Source organism: Lithobates pipiens, unplaced genomic scaffold (genome assembly GCF_037356315.1).
Source record: "Lithobates pipiens isolate NorthernLeopardFrog02 unplaced genomic scaffold, aLitPip1_a1.2 Scaffold_35, whole genome shotgun sequence".
In the NCBI taxonomy this organism is placed as follows: domain Eukaryota; kingdom Metazoa; phylum Chordata; class Amphibia; order Anura; family Ranidae; genus Lithobates; species Lithobates pipiens.
Genome location: NW_027507811.1, coordinates 9,097,873 through 9,119,216, shown reverse-complemented (window position 1 = coordinate 9,119,216; position 21,344 = coordinate 9,097,873). Strand labels below are relative to the sequence as shown.

The 21,344-nt window shown below is 44.3% G+C and overlaps 2 protein-coding genes across 3 annotated transcripts in view; both read left to right on the top strand.

Moving 5' to 3' along the window:
* LOC143956099 (uncharacterized) overlaps positions 1-21,344 on the top strand; it is a 184,932-nt gene that overhangs the window by 114,790 nt on the left and 48,798 nt on the right. The window contains exons 5-6 of the mRNA XM_077466235.1: positions 20,324-20,536; positions 20,640-20,784. Of these exons, the coding sequence (XP_077322361.1) occupies positions 20,324-20,536; positions 20,640-20,784 (358 nt within the window). The remainder of the gene's footprint in view (positions 1-20,323; positions 20,537-20,639; positions 20,785-21,344) is intronic.
* On the top strand, positions 13,967-19,806 carry LOC143955883 (uncharacterized). 2 transcript variants are annotated; one of them, XM_077466005.1, is made up of 4 exons: positions 13,967-16,295; positions 17,427-17,533; positions 19,126-19,254; positions 19,674-19,806. In XM_077466005.1, the coding sequence occupies exon 1, from the start codon at positions 14,095-14,097 to the stop codon at positions 14,863-14,865; it is 771 nt and encodes a 256-aa protein (XP_077322131.1). In that variant the 5' UTR covers positions 13,967-14,094; the 3' UTR covers positions 14,866-16,295; positions 17,427-17,533; positions 19,126-19,254; positions 19,674-19,806. The 2 variants fall into 2 exon arrangements, with proteins under 2 accessions (XP_077322131.1, XP_077322130.1); XM_077466004.1 differs by having other exon boundaries at positions 17,427-17,556.

Genomic DNA, 21,344 nt, shown 5'->3' with positions numbered 1-21,344 from the left:
CTGGGAAACACACAGATCCCAGAGGCAGCGGGGACCGTCCTTATTGCGCAGCGGAACTCGCGCATGCGCAGTAGGGAACCGGGAAATTAAGCCGAAAGGCTCCATTTCCTGATTCCCATACCCAAGATGGCGGCGGCAGAACCCGAGTGACGATCTAAAGATCGGCTTCGGGTGCCGACATCGCGGGCGTGCTGGACAGGTAAGTGTCACTATTTTAAAAGTCAGCAGCTGCAGTATTTGTAGCTGCTGGCTTTAAAAAAAAAATGCGGAGTCCCGGCGGACTCCCGCTTTAATAAAACACAGACCTGACCGGAGAGGTGAGGAGGATTCTGGGAGGTCACATGACATCACTCTTATCTCTATTAATAAAACACAGACCTGACCGGAGAGGTGAGGAGGATTCTGGGAGGTCACATGACATCACTCTTATCTCTATTAATAAAACACAGACCTGACCGGAGAGGTGAGGAGGATTCTGGGAGGTCACATGACATCACTCTTATCTCTATTAATAAAACACAGACCTGACCGGAGAGGTGAGGAGGATTCTGGGAGGTCACATGACATCACTCTTATCTCTATTAATAAAACACAGACCTGACCGGAGAGGTGAGGAGGATTCTGGGAGGTCACATGACATCACTCTTATCTCTATTAATAAAACACAGACCTGACCGGAGAGGTGAGGAGGATTCTGGGAGGTCACATGACATCACTCTTATCTCTATTAATAAAACACAGACCTGACCGGAGAGGTGAGGAGGATTCTGGGATTCTAACATGATGTTCCTATTGGTTCCTCAATACAGAGATTTCCTCTTGTGAAGTCAGGTGATCATATGACCATCACAGTGCCTCCATGTGACTCCCTAAAACCTGAGAGACACAACATGGAGAAGATTCTAGAAGTCACCAAGAAGATGATGAAGCTGCTGACAGGAGAGGTGAGGAGGATTCTGGGAATTCTGGGACATTATCCAGTAACAGACAAGGGATGTGTCTGGATGGTGACTGTATCATTGTGTGTGTCAGGTTCCTATAAGGTGTCAGGATGTCACTGTCTATTTCTCCATGGAGGAGTGGGAGTATTTAGAAGGACACATAATCTCTACAAGGACGTCATGATGGACAATCAGCAGACTTTGGGTTTTGTGAGGCGTGCAAGGAAGGAATTTCCCTGGAATAAGACAATATCGAACCTCAGCCTGGAGATCCTCAGCCTGCTGACTGGGGAAGTGAGTGTAATTAAGGGGTTAAATCTGATCCATGGGTAACATTCACTGGTGGGTCAATGAGTCTTACTAGTAAAACATTAGCGGCCCTATTATATGTAATAGGGACCACTGAGAAGAAGGTCTCCCTTGTTAATACGGAGTTCGCCAGTCACACACACAGACAATAATGGCTTCATCTAGGAGATGCAATTTTAGAATTATTGCTGAAAAAATTGCAACAGGAGGGAGGTTAAGGGTCACAGGATACTTCGAAATGGGAGTAGCTATCAACTAGAGGATGAATATTGCAATGGAACCACTTGGCACCCTGATTAAGTGCTTCCTTCTGCCAAACAAACCGCTCTAAACAGAACGAGAGCTAATACAAGAACTTTATTGAAACTCACACACATACTTTATACCCCCCAGGAGGATATTCCCCTCCTGATCATATTACCCTAACAATACAAACTGTAAACAGGAATATAATTAACATAACTAAACAACAGCCAACATATACTATGTATACTAATTAAACAACAAGCCACCTAGGTGACTCGGCGCCCACCCAGAAAATGTAATTAACCGCTTCAGCCCCAGAAGAATTGATCCCCTTTCTGACCAGAGCACTTTTTGCGATTCGGCACTGCATCGCTGTAACTGACAATTGCGCGGCCGTCCGACGTTGTACCCAAACAAAATTGACGTCCTTTTTTCCCCACAAATAGAGCTTTCTTTTGGCGGTATTTGATCGCCTCTGCGGTTTTTATTTTTTGCGCTATAAACAAAAAAATTTCGACAATTTTAAAAAAAACACGCATTATTTTTTACTTTTATGCAATAATAAATATCCTGCAAAAAAATATATAAAAAAAATGTTTTTCCTCAGTTTAGGCCAATATGTATTCTTCTACATATTTTTGGAAAAAAAAATAGCAATAAGCGTATATTGATTGGTTTGCGCAAAAGTTATCGTGTCTACAAAATAGGGGATAGATTTATGGCATTTTTATTATTATTATTCTTTTTACTAGTAATGGCGGCGATCTGCGATTTTTTTTGGGACTGCGACATTATGGCGGACACGTCGGACAATCTTGATAGAATTTTGGGACCATTCACATTTATGCAGCGATCAGTGCTATAAAATTGCATTGATTACTGTAAAAATGTCAATGGCAGTGAAGGGGTTAACACTAGGGGGCGCTCTAGGGGTTAACTGTGTTCCCTGGGAGGTGATTCTAACTGAAGGGGGAGGGGACTGACTACAGGAAGTGACGGATCGTGGTTCCTAGCTAATAGGAACACACTATCTGTCAGAACAGGGAAATGTGTGCTTACACACACTCATACCTCTTCTGACTCTCCTGCACACGATCGCTCGTGGCCGGCAGTCACCGCAACTGTCGGCCACGAGCACCGGCACACCCTGCTGTGAAGCGGGTGCTCGCGGCTGATATCCCGACCGCGCGAGTCGACGTATAGCTACGACGGCTCGCACAGGGGAGCCAACCTGCCACAGTGTAACTACGGCGGTTGGTCGGGAAGCAGTTAAACAAAGATTCCACTTCAGGTCAGACTGGTCGGCACTGAGCTCACAAAGTACATTACACATTATCATAAGTATAAACATAACATCTCACAATAGTTCCATAGCAAGTTAAAGTGTTCACAAGATTAATATCATCTACAAGAGCTGATCAGACAGAAACGATAGAACAATGGGAAAGACCTACTTAACAATAAACACATAACAAACAATGATCTCAACCCACCTCAGACTATCCGGCACCAGTATTCAAGAAGACCCAGGGCTGTCTAAATCTCATTGACCAGCTTTCTTTTCACATACAACTGTTCCCTCAGTTTCAAGTTGGCAGTGAATATCATCTACAAGAGCTGATCAGACAGAAACGATAGAACAATGGGAAAGACCTACTTAACAATAAACACATAACAAACAATGATCTCAACCCACCTCAGACTATCCGGCACCAGTATTCAAGAAGACCCAGGGCTGTCCAAATCTCATTGACCAGCTTTCTTTTCACATACAACTGTTTTCTCAGTTTCAAGTTGGCAGTGAATATCATCTACAAGAGCTGATCAGATAGAACAATGGGAAAGACCTACTTAACAATAAACACATAACAAACAATGATCTCAAACCACCTCAGACTATCCGGCACCAGTATTCAAGAAGACCCAGGGCTGTCCAATTCTCATTGACCAGCTTTCTTTTCACATACAACTGTTCCCTCAGTTTCAAGTTGGCAGTGAATATCATCTACAAGAGCTGATCAGACAGAAATGATAGAACAATGGGAAAGACCTACTTAACAATAAACACATAACAAACAATGATCTCAACCCACCTCAGACTATCCGGCACCAGTATTCAAGAAGACCCAGGGCTGTCCAAATCTCATTGACCAGCTTTCTTTTCACATACAACTGTTTTCTCAGTTTCAAGTTGGCAGTGAATATCATCTACAAGAGCTGATCAGATAGAACAATGGGAAAGACCTACTTAACAATAAACACATAACAAACAATGATCTCAAACCACCTCAGACTATCCGGCACCAGTATTCAAGAAGACCCAGGGCTGTCCAATTCTCATTGACCAGCTTTCTTTTCACATACAACTGTTCCCTCAGTTTCAAGTTGGCAGTGAATATCATCTACAAGAGCTGATCAGACAGAAATGATAGAACAATGGGAAAGACCTACTTAACAATAAACACATAACAAACAATGATCTCAACCCACCTCAGACTATCCGGCACCAGTATTCAAGAAGACCCAGGGTTGTCCAAATCTCATTGACCAGCTTTCTTTTCCCATACAACTGTTCCCTCAGTTTCAAGTTGGCAGTGAATATCATCTACAAGAGCTGATCAGACAGAAATGATAGAACAATGGGAAAGACCTACTTAACAATAAACACATAACAAACAATGATCTCAAACCACCTCAGACTATCCGGCACCAGTATTCAAGAAGACCCAGGGCTGTCCAATTCTCATTGACCAGCTTTCTTTTCACATACAACTGTTCCCTCAGTTTCAAGTTGGCAGTGAATATCATCTACAAGAGCTGATCAGACAGAAATGATAGAACAATGGGAAAGACCTACTTAACAATAAACACATAACAAACAATGATCTCAACCCACCTCAGACTATCCGGCACCAGTATTCAAGAAGACCCAGGGCTGTCCAAATCTCATTGACCAGCTTTCTTTTCACATACAACTGTTTTCTCAGTTTCAAGTTGGCAGTGAATATCATCTACAAGAGCTGATCAGATAGAACAATGGGAAAGACCTACTTAACAATAAACACATAACAAACAATGATCTCAAACCACCTCAGACTATCCGGCACCAGTATTCAAGAAGACCCAGGGCTGTCCAATTCTCATTGACCAGCTTTCTTTTCACATACAACTGTTCCCTCAGTTTCAAGTTGGCAGTGAATATCATCTACAAGAGCTGATCAGACAGAAATGATAGAACAATGGGAAAGACCTACTTAACAATAAACACATAACAAACAATGATCTCAACCCACCTCAGACTATCCGGCACCAGTATTCAAGAAGACCCAGGGTTGTCCAAATCTCATTGACCAGCTTTCTTATCCCATACAACTGTTCCCTCAGTTTCAAGTTGGCAGTGAATATCATCTACAAGAGCTGATCAGACAGAAATGATAGAACAATGGGAAAGACCTACTTAACAATAAACACATAACAAACAATGATCTCAACCCACCTCAGACTATCCGGCACCAGTATTCAAGAAGACCCAGGGCTGTCCAAATCTCATTGACCAGCTTTCTTTTCACATACAACTGTTTTCTCAGTTTCAAGTTGGCAGTGAATATCATCTACAAGAGCTGATCAGATAGAACAATGGGAAAGACCTACTTAACAATAAACACATAACAAACAATGATCTCAAACCACCTCAGACTATCCGGCACCAGTATTCAAGAAGACCCAGGGCTGTCCAATTCTCATTGACCAGCTTTCTTTTCACATACAACTGTTCCCTCAGTTTCAAGTTGGCAGTGAATATCATCTACAAGAGCTGATCAGACAGAAACGATAGAACAATGGGAAAGACCTACTTAACAATAAACACATAACAAACAATGATCTCAACCCACCTCAGACTATCCGGCACCAGTATTCAAGAAGACCCAGGGCTGTCCAAATCTCATTGACCAGCTTTCTTTTCACATACAACTGTTTTCTCAGTTTCAAGTTGGCAGTGAATATCATCTACAAGAGCTGATCAGATAGAACAATGGGAAAGACCTACTTAACAATAAACACATAACAAACAATGATCTCAACCCACCTCAGACTATCCGGCACCAGTATTCAAGAAGACCCAGGGCTGTCTAAATCTCATTGACCAGCTTTCTTTTCACATACAACTGTTCCCTCAGTTTCAAGTTGGCAGTGAATATCATCTACAAGAGCTGATCAGACAGAAACGATAGAACAATGGGAAAGACCTACTTAACAATAAACACATAACAAACAATGATCTCAACCCACCTCAGACTATCCGGCACCAGTATTCAAGAAGACCCAGGGCTGTCCAAATCTCATTGACCAGCTTTCTTTTCACATACAACTGTTTTCTCAGTTTCAAGTTGGCAGTGAATATCATCTACAAGAGCTGATCAGATAGAACAATGGGAAAGACCTACTTAACAATAAACACATAACAAACAATGATCTCAAACCACCTCAGACTATCCGGCACCAGTATTCAAGAAGACCCAGGGCTGTCCAATTCTCATTGACCAGCTTTCTTTTCACATACAACTGTTCCCTCAGTTTCAAGTTGGCAGTGAATATCATCTACAAGAGCTGATCAGACAGAAATGATAGAACAATGGGAAAGACCTACTTAACAATAAACACATAACAAACAATGATCTCAACCCACCTCAGACTATCCGGCACCAGTATTCAAGAAGACCCAGGGCTGTCCAAATCTCATTGACCAGCTTTCTTTTCACATACAACTGTTTTCTCAGTTTCAAGTTGGCAGTGAATATCATCTACAAGAGCTGATCAGATAGAACAATGGGAAAGACCTACTTAACAATAAACACATAACAAACAATGATCTCAAACCACCTCAGACTATCCGGCACCAGTATTCAAGAAGACCCAGGGCTGTCCAATTCTCATTGACCAGCTTTCTTTTCACATACAACTGTTCCCTCAGTTTCAAGTTGGCAGTGAATATCATCTACAAGAGCTGATCAGACAGAAACGATAGAACAATGGGAAAGACCTACTTAACAATAAACACATAACAAACAATGATCTCAACCCACCTCAGACTATCCGGCACCAGTATTCAAGAAGACCCAGGGCTGTCCAAATCTCATTGACCAGCTTTCTTTTCACATACAACTGTTTTCTCAGTTTCAAGTTGGCAGTGAATATCATCTACAAGAGCTGATCAGACAGAAATGATAGAACAATGGGAAAGACCTACTTAACAATAAACACATAACAAACAATGATCTCAACCCACCTCAGACTATCCGGCACCAGTATTCAAGAAGACCCAGGGCTGTCCAAATCTCATTGACCAGCTTTCTTTTCACATACAACTGTTTTCTCAGTTTCAAGTTGGCAGTGAATATCATCTACAAGAGCTGATCAGATAGAACAATGGGAAAGACCTACTTAACAATAAACACATAACAAACAATGATCTCAAACCACCTCAGACTATCCGGCACCAGTATTCAAGAAGACCCAGGGCTGTCCAATTCTCATTGACCAGCTTTCTTTTCACATACAACTGTTCCCTCAGTTTCAAGTTGGCAGTGAATATCATCTACAAGAGCTGATCAGACAGAAATGATAGAACAATGGGAAAGACCTACTTAACAATAAACACATAACAAACAATGATCTCAACCCACCTCAGACTATCCGGCACCAGTATTCAAGAAGACCCAGGGCTGTCCAAATCTCATTGACCAGCTTTCTTTTCACATACAACTGTTTTCTCAGTTTCAAGTTGGCAGTGAATATCATCTACAAGAGCTGATCAGATAGAACAATGGGAAAGACCTACTTAACAATAAACACATAACAAACAATGATCTCAAACCACCTCAGACTATCCGGCACCAGTATTCAAGAAGACCCAGGGCTGTCCAATTCTCATTGACCAGCTTTCTTTTCACATACAACTGTTCCCTCAGTTTCAAGTTGGCAGTGAATATCATCTACAAGAGCTGATCAGACAGAAATGATAGAACAATGGGAAAGACCTACTTAACAATAAACACATAACAAACAATGATCTCAACCCACCTCAGACTATCCGGCACCAGTATTCAAGAAGACCCAGGGTTGTCCAAATCTCATTGACCAGCTTTCTTTTCCCATACAACTGTTCCCTCAGTTTCAAGTTGGCAGTGAATATCATCTACAAGAGCTGATCAGACAGAAATGATAGAACAATGGGAAAGACCTACTTAACAATAAACACATAACAAACAATGATCTCAAACCACCTCAGACTATCCGGCACCAGTATTCAAGAAGACCCAGGGCTGTCCAATTCTCATTGACCAGCTTTCTTTTCACATACAACTGTTCCCTCAGTTTCAAGTTGGCAGTGAATATCATCTACAAGAGCTGATCAGACAGAAATGATAGAACAATGGGAAAGACCTACTTAACAATAAACACATAACAAACAATGATCTCAACCCACCTCAGACTATCCGGCACCAGTATTCAAGAAGACCCAGGGCTGTCCAAATCTCATTGACCAGCTTTCTTTTCACATACAACTGTTTTCTCAGTTTCAAGTTGGCAGTGAATATCATCTACAAGAGCTGATCAGATAGAACAATGGGAAAGACCTACTTAACAATAAACACATAACAAACAATGATCTCAAACCACCTCAGACTATCCGGCACCAGTATTCAAGAAGACCCAGGGCTGTCCAATTCTCATTGACCAGCTTTCTTTTCACATACAACTGTTCCCTCAGTTTCAAGTTGGCAGTGAATATCATCTACAAGAGCTGATCAGACAGAAATGATAGAACAATGGGAAAGACCTACTTAACAATAAACACATAACAAACAATGATCTCAACCCACCTCAGACTATCCGGCACCAGTATTCAAGAAGACCCAGGGTTGTCCAAATCTCATTGACCAGCTTTCTTTTCCCATACAACTGTTCCCTCAGTTTCAAGTTGGCAGTGAATATCATCTACAAGAGCTGATCAGACAGAAATGATAGAACAATGGGAAAGACCTACTTAACAATAAACACATAACAAACAATGATCTCAACCCACCTCAGACTATCCGGCACCAGTATTCAAGAAGACCCAGGGCTGTCCAAATCTCATTGACCAGCTTTCTTTTCACATACAACTGTTTTCTCAGTTTCAAGTTGGCAGTGAATATCATCTACAAGAGCTGATCAGATAGAACAATGGGAAAGACCTACTTAACAATAAACACATAACAAACAATGATCTCAAACCACCTCAGACTATCCGGCACCAGTATTCAAGAAGACCCAGGGCTGTCCAATTCTCATTGACCAGCTTTCTTTTCACATACAACTGTTCCCTCAGTTTCAAGTTGGCAGTGAATATCATCTACAAGAGCTGATCAGACAGAAACGATAGAACAATGGGAAAGACCTACTTAACAATAAACACATAACAAACAATGATCTCAACCCACCTCAGACTATCCGGCACCAGTATTCAAGAAGACCCAGGGCTGTCCAAATCTCATTGACCAGCTTTCTTTTCACATACAACTGTTTTCTCAGTTTCAAGTTGGCAGTGAATATCATCTACAAGAGCTGATCAGATAGAACAATGGGAAAGACCTACTTAACAATAAACACATAACAAACAATGATCTCAACCCACCTCAGACTATCCGGCACCAGTATTCAAGAAGACCCAGGGCTGTCTAAATCTCATTGACCAGCTTTCTTTTCACATACAACTGTTCCCTCAGTTTCAAGTTGGCAGTGAATATCATCTACAAGAGCTGATCAGACAGAAACGATAGAACAATGGGAAAGACCTACTTAACAATAAACACATAACAAACAATGATCTCAACCCACCTCAGACTATCCGGCACCAGTATTCAAGAAGACCCAGGGCTGTCCAAATCTCATTGACCAGCTTTCTTTTCACATACAACTGTTTTCTCAGTTTCAAGTTGGCAGTGAATATCATCTACAAGAGCTGATCAGATAGAACAATGGGAAAGACCTACTTAACAATAAACACATAACAAACAATGATCTCAAACCACCTCAGACTATCCGGCACCAGTATTCAAGAAGACCCAGGGCTGTCCAATTCTCATTGACCAGCTTTCTTTTCACATACAACTGTTCCCTCAGTTTCAAGTTGGCAGTGAATATCATCTACAAGAGCTGATCAGACAGAAATGATAGAACAATGGGAAAGACCTACTTAACAATAAACACATAACAAACAATGATCTCAACCCACCTCAGACTATCCGGCACCAGTATTCAAGAAGACCCAGGGCTGTCCAAATCTCATTGACCAGCTTTCTTTTCACATACAACTGTTTTCTCAGTTTCAAGTTGGCAGTGAATATCATCTACAAGAGCTGATCAGATAGAACAATGGGAAAGACCTACTTAACAATAAACACATAACAAACAATGATCTCAAACCACCTCAGACTATCCGGCACCAGTATTCAAGAAGACCCAGGGCTGTCCAATTCTCATTGACCAGCTTTCTTTTCACATACAACTGTTCCCTCAGTTTCAAGTTGGCAGTGAATATCATCTACAAGAGCTGATCAGACAGAAACGATAGAACAATGGGAAAGACCTACTTAACAATAAACACATAACAAACAATGATCTCAACCCACCTCAGACTATCCGGCACCAGTATTCAAGAAGACCCAGGGCTGTCCAAATCTCATTGACCAGCTTTCTTTTCACATACAACTGTTTTCTCAGTTTCAAGTTGGCAGTGAATATCATCTACAAGAGCTGATCAGACAGAAATGATAGAACAATGGGAAAGACCTACTTAACAATAAACACATAACAAACAATGATCTCAACCCACCTCAGACTATCCGGCACCAGTATTCAAGAAGACCCAGGGCTGTCCAAATCTCATTGACCAGCTTTCTTTTCACATACAACTGTTTTCTCAGTTTCAAGTTGGCAGTGAATATCATCTACAAGAGCTGATCAGATAGAACAATGGGAAAGACCTACTTAACAATAAACACATAACAAACAATGATCTCAAACCACCTCAGACTATCCGGCACCAGTATTCAAGAAGACCCAGGGCTGTCCAATTCTCATTGACCAGCTTTCTTTTCACATACAACTGTTCCCTCAGTTTCAAGTTGGCAGTGAATATCATCTACAAGAGCTGATCAGACAGAAACGATAGAACAATGGGAAAGACCTACTTAACAATAAACACATAACAAACAATGATCTCAACCCACCTCAGACTATCCGGCACCAGTATTCAAGAAGACCCAGGGCTGTCCAAATCTCATTGACCAGCTTTCTTTTCACATACAACTGTTTTCTCAGTTTCAAGTTGGCAGTGAATATCATCTACAAGAGCTGATCAGATAGAACAATGGGAAAGACCTACTTAACAATAAACACATAACAAACAATGATCTCAACCCACCTCAGACTATCCGGCACCAGTATTCAAGAAGACCCAGGGCTGTCTAAATCTCATTGACCAGCTTTCTTTTCACATACAACTGTTCCCTCAGTTTCAAGTTGGCAGTGAATATCATCTACAAGAGCTGATCAGACAGAAACGATAGAACAATGGGAAAGACCTACTTAACAATAAACACATAACAAACAATGATCTCAACCCACCTCAGACTATCCGGCACCAGTATTCAAGAAGACCCAGGGCTGTCCAAATCTCATTGACCAGCTTTCTTTTCACATACAACTGTTTTCTCAGTTTCAAGTTGGCAGTGAATATCATCTACAAGAGCTGATCAGATAGAACAATGGGAAAGACCTACTTAACAATAAACACATAACAAACAATGATCTCAAACCACCTCAGACTATCCGGCACCAGTATTCAAGAAGACCCAGGGCTGTCCAATTCTCATTGACCAGCTTTCTTTTCACATACAACTGTTCCCTCAGTTTCAAGTTGGCAGTGAATATCATCTACAAGAGCTGATCAGACAGAAATGATAGAACAATGGGAAAGACCTACTTAACAATAAACACATAACAAACAATGATCTCAACCCACCTCAGACTATCCGGCACCAGTATTCAAGAAGACCCAGGGTTGTCCAAATCTCATTGACCAGCTTTCTTTTCCCATACAACTGTTCCCTCAGTTTCAAGTTGGCAGTGAATATCATCTACAAGAGCTGATCAGACAGAAATGATAGAACAATGGGAAAGACCTACTTAACAATAAACACATAACAAACAATGATCTCAACCCACCTCAGACTATCCGGCACCAGTATTCAAGAAGACCCAGGGCTGTCCAAATCTCATTGACCAGCTTTCTTTTCACATACAACTGTTTTCTCAGTTTCAAGTTGGCAGTGAATATCATCTACAAGAGCTGATCTGATAGAACAATGGGAAAGACCTACTTAACAATAAACACATAACAAACAATGATCTCAAACCACCTCAGACTATCCGGCACCAGTATTCAAGAAGACCCAGGGCTGTCCAATTCTCATTGACCAGCTTTCTTTTCACATACAACTGTTCCCTCAGTTTCAAGTTGGCAGTGAATATCATCTACAAGAGCTGATCAGACAGAAATGATAGAACAATGGGAAAGACCTACTTAACAATAAACACATAACAAACAATGATCTCAACCCACCTCAGACTATCCGGCACCAGTATTCAAGAAGACCCAGGGTTGTCCAAATCTCATTGACCAGCTTTCTTTTCACATACAACTGTTCCCTCAGTTTCAAGTTGGCAGTGAATATCATCTACAAGAGCTGATCAGACAGAAATGATAGAACAATGGGAAAGACCTACTTAACAATAAACACATAACAAACAATGATCTCAACCCACCTCAGACTATCCGGCACCAGTATTCAAGAAGACCCAGGGCTGTCCAAATCTCATTGACCAGCTTTCTTTTCACATACAACTGTTCCCTCAGTTTCAAGTTGGCAGTGAATATCATCTACAAGAGCTGATCAGACAGAAACGATAGAACAATGGGAAAGACCTACTTAAAAATAAACACATAACAAACAATGATCTTAACCCACCTCAGACTATCCGGCACCAGTATTCAAGAAGACCCAGGGTTGTCCAAATCTCATTGACCAGCTTTCTTTTCACATACAACTGTTCCCTCAGTTTCAAGTTGGCAGTGACCATCATGGCTTCCCTGACTGTTAAATGTAGTAATGTCCTTTTGTATTATATAACAGAACATCTTCCTAAATGCTTGTACCTTGTTTCCCCAAAAATATATATATATATAAAATATTTCAGCCATCACCAACAATCACGCTAGGTGTTATTTTTCGGGGAAACAGGGTAGCTCCCTCAAATGCCAGGGCCCGCAGTCAGTGGTTAGGAGGCTTGCCCCTAGTCCTCTCTGAAAAGCCTCTGTCCTGGTTGGGTCTGTCACAAACATCACACTAAACCCTTATAGCTGCAGTCACAGCTGCTCAGGTCCTGCTCACAATATCCCAGGAGCTGACCACCAACCAGCTTCCTCTGGGAGGTCACTAATGAAGGAGATAAAGATCCTTCTCCTCAAAATGACTTCTGAACAGCGACTTCCAGCAAATAATCCTTTATAAGTCTTTCCCGGGCCCTCAGTGCAGCTCCTGTTGAGGCCCAGACTGTAGCAAAAGTCCTCTTTTGACAATCCTCTCCAGGCCTTCAGCCCAACTCCTGAGGCCCAGGCCGTAGTTTCTTGTTTCAGTATCGATCTCTCATTGACAGCAGACCCAGGAGATCTGGAACCCTCCCAGGAGAGAAAAGAAACCACTGGAAAGGTCTCTCAAAGCTTTATCACCTCCCCAGCCACCTTCTGGGTACCTCATTCCAGGGATTTGCATTATAAATATTCATACTGGCCATTTGAATCTCCCTGCCCTATACTCTAGAAACTTCTGGTGGGGGAAATCAAAGTGAAGAAAGACCACTCAGCACAATGATGCCAAAAACAAGATAAGTCTGATGGCCTAACTATAGGAGGGCACTAAATATATTACTTCTATAGGGAGCTATAAATCTGACCACATTGTAGTCATATCATTGGTTGGAGATGTCTGTCCTTTGATGAATTGGGCACATTCTGGCCAATCCCTGAAGAATAAATCTATAACTGACCATAGAGATGAGGAATTACGGGAGAGTGATATATATCTTTCCATAACACAGAACCGTACAGTAGTAGTGAAGAAAGCTATCGAGAATGTCACAAGAAAGGCGACCTCATAATATGACTCTCTGACTAAGGTCCATGAATAAAGAAATGATCTGGTAGGAGATCAGAGGACCCATTTACTAGTTACCTTGAGGAGGGAATTGTAAGATCCTCAGAGACAAAGCTGCCTGATGTGGACGGAGTCCTGGTTTAGGGGAACCAATCAGCTCATGTCTAGTAATAATCTTTGTATTTCTATTTTAGTAAATGGACAGGAGATGAGGAAAACCTCAGAGGATTGTCTCACTTTGTCTCCAGACTGTAAAGTAAAAGATGAGGACATCACACAGTATAGTCCAGGAGAAAACCCGACTACCTCAAATGTCCATCCGGCACCACACAGTGTAGATGGACCATCGTATTCCTCTTATCCTGAGGAACCTCAGACTGTGCGGGACGGTGCCGGACCATCGTATTCCTCTTATCCTGAGGAACCTCAGACTGTGCGGGATGGTGCCGGACCATCGTATTCCTCTTATCCTGAGGAACCTCAGACTGTGCAGGACGGTGCTGGACCATCGTATTCCTCTTATCCGGAGGAACCTCAGACTGTGCGGGACGGTGCCGGACCATCGTATTCCTCTTATCCTGAGGAACCTCAGACTGTGCTGGGACGGTGCTATACCATCGTATTCCTCTTATCCTGAGGAACCTCAGACTGTGCGGGACGGTGCCGGACCATCGTATTCCTCTTATCCTGAGGAACCTCAGACTGTGCGGGACGGTGCCGGACCATCGTATTCCTCTTATCCTGAGGATCCTCAGACTGTGCGGGACGGTGCCGGACCATCGTATTCCTCTTATCCTGAGGAACCTCAGACTGTGCGGGACGGTGCCGGACCATCGTATTCCTCTTATCCTGAGGAACCTCAGACTGTGCGGGACGGTGCCGGACCATCGTATTCCTCTTATCCTGAGGAACCTCAGACTGTGCGGGAAGGTGCCGGACCATCGTATTCCTCTTATCCTGAGGAACCTCAGACTGTGCGGGAAGGTGCCATCCTTTCAACAGATAAGAAGTTTCCCTGTACTGAGTGCGAGAAGTGTTTCCGTTTTAAATCTCATCTTAATGTGCATAAAAGAACTCACACAGGGGAGAAACCATATTCCTGTCCTTAGTGTGGGAAAATATGTTTAACAAAGTCTTAGCTTTCCGCACATCTGAGATCTCACAAGGTTCAGACTGTGAGGAATGGTGCCATTGTTCCAACAGATAATAGGTTCTCCTTTAGAAAATCATTATTATGTATAATAATTGGATTTTGTCCGAAACTGGTGCATACACACGGTCGGACAAAGTTGTCGGAAAATCCGACGTGATGACGTTATTTCATTACGATGGGACTACGTTCAGGCTAGTAGCCAATAGCTTTGGTGTAGGAATTTGATCTGAGCATGCGTGGCACTTTGTCCAATCGGAATTCTCTACACATGATCGGAATATGTCCGATCGGAGCATTTTGTCGGAAAATTTTACCAACAAGTTGGAAAACTTGGTCCGTCGGATACTCCAACGGAAACAGTCCAATGCAGACCACACACAGTCGGAATATCTGACAAAACGGTCCGATCGGACACATTCTGTCGGAATCTCCGACCGTGTGTACAAGGGCTTAGAGAGCCAGGCGCCTGTGCCTACTTTGATAATGGCCTGAATTGCCATGTCTACTGAAGCATACTTCAGGGAGAATTCCTCCCAAGGAATTAGGGAATTCAGACTCGGAATGTGGGAAGAATGAGGCGCAGACAGGTCATACACCAAACAAACTTTATTTGAGAACTTGCTCTTGACAAACCCAATAGGGCTAACTCTCCAGGTGTTGAAAGGGGGGCTGAGCGAAGGGGCCTATGATGAAGCCTCGTTCCAGTTCGGCCTGTAACAGCTGATCTATGGCCTGTTCGTCGGTGGCCGCTGAGCGGAGGTTCCCGCATTTGTGAGTCGTGTGGGGCAGTGAGAAGTGGCCGGTATGAAATCCTGCTGTAAATCCTTGGATAAGGAAGGTGGCCAGAGACGGAGTGGGGCGTGAGGTGAGGTAAAGCCCCAGCCACAGGATGTTTACTCAGCCTAGTCAGGACTTTTTCTGCTGCTTGACCTGGCATAGAGCTTTAGGATGTGCCCTATGGCATATGACACAGACATGGAGCAAGCGGCATTGGCTGAAAGTGCTCGAACCGTAATTAAAATTATTGTAGGTGGCTGTTCCCCATACTATCGGAACGGAACGTCCGAACTTGTCCACCTGGGGTGTTTGTATTGGGGCCGATAAGCCCCAAACTGCACTGGAGGTGGAGGGGGATTCAAAGGGGTGACTGACTGCTGCGTTGACGCACCAGGTAGCGGTGCGGGTGGAGGACTGGCACATAACTACGAGGCGTTTCTCGGGGGGCTGCAGTTCTTCTGAGCACCACAAGATGGAGATCTCCCTTTTTTAAAAGGAAGTCTCCATATAAGACAGGAAGTGATGTCAGGTACAGACAGGAAGTTCCGGGTGAAAGGTGAATCAGGAGGATTTAAAGAGGAGACATTTTTGGAAGTAGCTGCAGAGGAGGTAGTTATTATACAGGATTTATAAGAGCTTTCTTTTCTATATACACCCAGTAACCCCCCCGTAATGTTCCGTCCTCTTCCTCCATAGTCACTGTGACGTCTTTTATCTCCAGCAGATGATGATACACACATATAGTGTGGAAACCTAGATTAACCCTTTCAGGGGCAGAACATTTCCCCTGTAGTGTCATATTTTGCTCCCCATCGTAGAATGCTCCGGAAGTGACGTTGCGGCCAAAAATGTAGCACTGCGCATGCGCGATGCGTTCCAAACACTTGCTCCATGCGTTCCAAAGGATTTGCGACAATGCAGACCAGTGAAACCGTCAGATGTCACGAAAGTGAGGGGAGGTAATCCCCTCCCCGAGCCGCGGTTACCCGCTCTCTCTCCGTCACTCTCCGCTCTGTCTAAAGTTAACATCACGATTACCTTCCCTCACTCCCGTGACATTATCTGACGGTTTCACTGAACGACATTGTCGCAAATCCTCTGGAACGCGTGGCGCAAGTGTTTGGAACGCATCGCGCATGCGCAGTGCTACATTTCTGGCCGCAACGTCACTTCCGGATGCATTCTACGATGGGGAGCAAAATATGACACTACACCCCCACTTACTGGGCTGGAACATTCTCTTCATGTTGGAGATAAATTCTAGTAATATGTTCCTCTAAACAAACAGCACTGACAATAAATAGACAAGACGATGACCACCCTGTCCATACATGGCCTACAAAGGGCAATTATTACACCACATGGACAGCTAATCGGCAATCATTACAATATGCAGCCAACACAATGATGGATTGCTGGGGTCAGGAGTATGGAGCATAGAGCCTTGCGATGAAGAATAGGTTCCATCATTGGTGTCAGAGGGAGGAAAATTCTGAAGGAAGTAGAGGAGCTGCGGGGGTCTGAGAAGGACAATGAATAGCTGATGGGTTCTAGGGGCTCCGGAGAAGGTACTGGAGTTGAAGGGCTTTGAGGGGGTAATGTAGCTAAAAGATTCTTGAACCCTTGATAGGGTTGGTGGGCAGCGGGGCTCTGATGGAAGAGGTAGTTGTTGGGTTCAGGGAGAATCTAATGTAGGGATTTGTTTTATGATGGTTGTTTTTACCGGCATTTATTTTTCAGATCTCTTGCCAGGCGATAAAGGCGACCTTCGCCTTCTTGCCGTTTCACTGGTCAATGAAAACATTCCTGGATACCAAGTGGACTGTGAAGCAGTCTTTCACCCCTTGGTGGGCACTTCATCTTGGAGGGGGTTTGTATTGTGGCCCTGATCCAGTGCTGCACATATAAGGGGAGGAGGGGAAGGGGGCAGTCCAATACCTTCCCATGACACAGGCTCTGGCAGTGTCCAGGGCTGGAATTCAGAGTACCAGGAACCCACTGCCACTATGTACAATGTCCTTGGTACTACAGTACACTTTGCAACCAGGAGAGAAAACCTTTGCCCCCCGCTGTCCTCCTACCCGCACTGGGCTGCACTGGAGGAAAAAGAACAGAATCCTCCCCCTACAGATCTCTCCTCCACCAGCACCATCCTCCTGCATTCCAATCCAATCCCTTCTCTTACTGCAGAGAGTGACTTGGAGATTGGAGCCTTGTAGGCCGAGTTCCGGCAATTATCCTGATTAGCCGGCAAATCCAGTCATAAGCCAGGAGGTTCCCCTTCCTGGACATCATGATGACCTTCTATTAGACATGTGCGATTAGTTTCGTACGAATCCAAAATACAGATTTTTATGCATACGAATTCTGTACGAAATACGTACATAATGGGCACAGCGGGTGTACAGACCCGGGAACTCAGCACAGGGATGGTGAGAACCCCTCATAATGGGCACAGAGGGTGTACAGACCCGGGAACTCGGCACAGGGATGGTGGGAATCCCTTATAATGGGCACAGAGGGTGTACAGACCTGGGAACTCAGCACAGGGATGGTGGGAACCCCTCATAATGGGCACAGCGGGTGTACAGACCCGGGAACTCAGCACAGGGATGGTGGGAATCCCTCATAATGGGCACAGCGGGTGTACAGACCCGGGAACTCAGCACAGGGATGGTGGGAACCCCTCATAATGGGCACAGCGGGTGTACAGACCCGGGAACTCAGCACAGGGATGGTGAGAACCCCTCATAATGGGCACAGAGGGTGTACAGACCCGGGAACTCGGCACAGGGATGGTGGGAATCCCTTATAATGGGCACAGAGGGTGTACAGACCCGGGAACTCGGCACAGGGATGGTGGGAACCCCTCATAATGGGCACAGCGGGTGTACAGACCCGGGAACTCAGCACAGGGATGGTGGGAATCCCTCATAATGGGCACAGCGGGTGTACAGACCCGGGAACTCAGCACAGGGATGGTGGGAACCCCTCATAATGGGCACAGCGGGTGTACAGACCCGGGAACTCAGCACAGGGATGGTGGAAACCTCTCATAATGGGCACAGCGGGTGTACAGACCCGGGAACTCAGCACAGGGATGGTGGGAATCCCTCATAATGGGCACAGCGGGTGTACAGACCCGGGAACTCAGCACAGGGATGGTGGGAACCCCTCATAATGGGCACAGCGGGTGTACAGACCCGGGAACTCAACACAGGGATGGTGGAAACCTCTCATAATGGGCACAGCGGGTGTACAGACCCGGGAACTCAGCACAGGGATGGTGGAAACTTCTCATAATGGGCACAGCGGGTGTACAGACCCGGGAACTCAGCACAGGGATGGTGGGAACCCCTCATAATGATAAATTCATCCTATTATTGTGTGACGAATATTATCCAAATAATTAAATAATTCTTACTTTCATTCCCCAAAGTTATCCGTCTATGAGGAGACCCGTATAGATGAAATGGCGGCACCAATGAGGATGGAGGAGGACTGGAGTCACATGAATGAGAAGATACTTAACCTCACCCTGGAGATCATCTACCTGCTGATCGGAGAGGTGAGGAGGATTCTGGGAGGTCACATGACATCACTCTTATCTCTATTAATAAAACACAGACCTGACCGGAGAGGTGAGGAGGATTCTGGGAGGTCACATGACATCACTCTTATCTCTATTAATCAAACACAGACCTGACCGGAGAGGTGAGGAGGATTCTGGGAGGTCACATGACATCACTCTTATCTCTATTAATAAAACACAGACCTGACCGGAGAGGTGAGGAGGATTCCGGGAGGTCACATGACATCACTCTTATCTCTATTAATAAAACACAGACCTGACCGGGGAGGTGAAGAGGATTCTGGGAGGTCACATGACATCACTCTTATCTCTATTAATAAAACACAGATCTGACCGGAGAGGTGAGGAGGATTCTGGGATTCTAACATGATGTTCCTATTGGTTCCCCAATACAGAGATTTCCTCTTGTGAAGTCCGGTGATCATATGACCATCACAGTGCCTCCATGTGACTCCCTAAAACCCGAGAGACACAACATGGAGAAGATTCTAGAAGTCACCAAGAAGATGATGGAGCTGCTGACAGGAGAGGTGAGGAGGATTCTGGGAATTCTGGGACATTATCCAGTAACAGACAAGGGATGTGTCTGGATGGTGACTGTATCATTGTGTGTGTCAGGTTCCTATAAGGTGTCAGGATGTCACTGTCTATTTCTCCATGGAGGAGTGGGAGTATTTAGAAGGACACAAGGATCGCTACAAGGACGTCATGATGGACAATCAGCCGCCCCTCACATCACCGGGTAAGAGGAGACTTTATTGTAAAGGAGAGAGCAGTACGGAGGCTCCACCTAGATCCCCCATCATCTGATAAACACATAGAAACAATGTATTCAGTCAGTGTGTGTGTTTCCTACAGATGGATCCAGTAATGGGAACCCACCAGAGAGATGCCCCCGTCCTCTGTATTCCCGGGATTCCACACAGGAAGGTCACACCATCCCCCACCATCATCAGGTAGATGAGGAACAATCACTGATAGTATCATTAGGATCTGTACATTATCTGCATTGTTACCATTGATGTCATTTTTATTATATATTCAGAGTGGAAACCTGAGAGATTCTAAAGTTGAGGTTAAAGTAGAGATAAAAGAGGAGGATGATGAGGATGGGGTGATGGAGGAGTTTCCAAAACGACACAAAGATCTGTACCAGGACACCATGGTGGAGTCATCCAGCTACAGAAACCCACCAGAGAGATGTCCCCGTCCTCTGTATTCTACACAGGAAGGTCACACCATCCCCCACTGTTACAAGGTTGGTGGGTCGGAGCATCTAAAACATGGACTCATGGAGACAATCTGACTTTTTTTTACAGTATGTGATAGCAGATATTTTTTTTATAATATTTTTGGTTTAGGGTGAAGATCTGATAGATATAAAAGTTGAGGTGAAATCAGAAGAAGAAGAAGAGAGGAATGTGAGGGATGATCAGCAGTCTATGGAGGAGGATGGAATAACGGGGACATTTATAGAGGAGGACACTCCTACAGAGATCAGCACAGGTGGGTCATTAACACTAAATCCATTCCTCCACCCATACTGCTCACTGATTGGTCCAGAGTAGGGCGGGGGCTGGGTGATATCAGCCTGTAATCCCCTGGTCACTTTCCTGAGCTGTGTTCCCCGCCCTGTATTCCTGGATTTCTCTCCGATAATCTTCCTTCTCTGTGCTGCCGACACAATTTATGGATCTAGACTGGATTTATGGAGATTCTGGGGGACTTTTGTTACACCCATTTCCTACCAGCTGGACATTTTATATCGGATGATGTGATTGGAGGACAGACTTTTACATGTTGATAATAATGTGATAACATCCTCAGACTTTGGAACCTTAAACAGAAAGTGATAATGGGGGAGGAGTCAATAACCCAATGATGGGGGTCTTCGGGATCAGTCCAGTCTTCATCTTGGTTGTTCTCCCCCCATCCTCACTCTCTGACCTCTGGTGGGGCTCAGCCCCGCTGTTATTCATGACTAAATCATGGAGTAAATAAGGAAGTGCAGGACTTCTTGTGTTGGGAAGATGGCAATGAGTGATAGAGGGGGAGGGGACACTCGT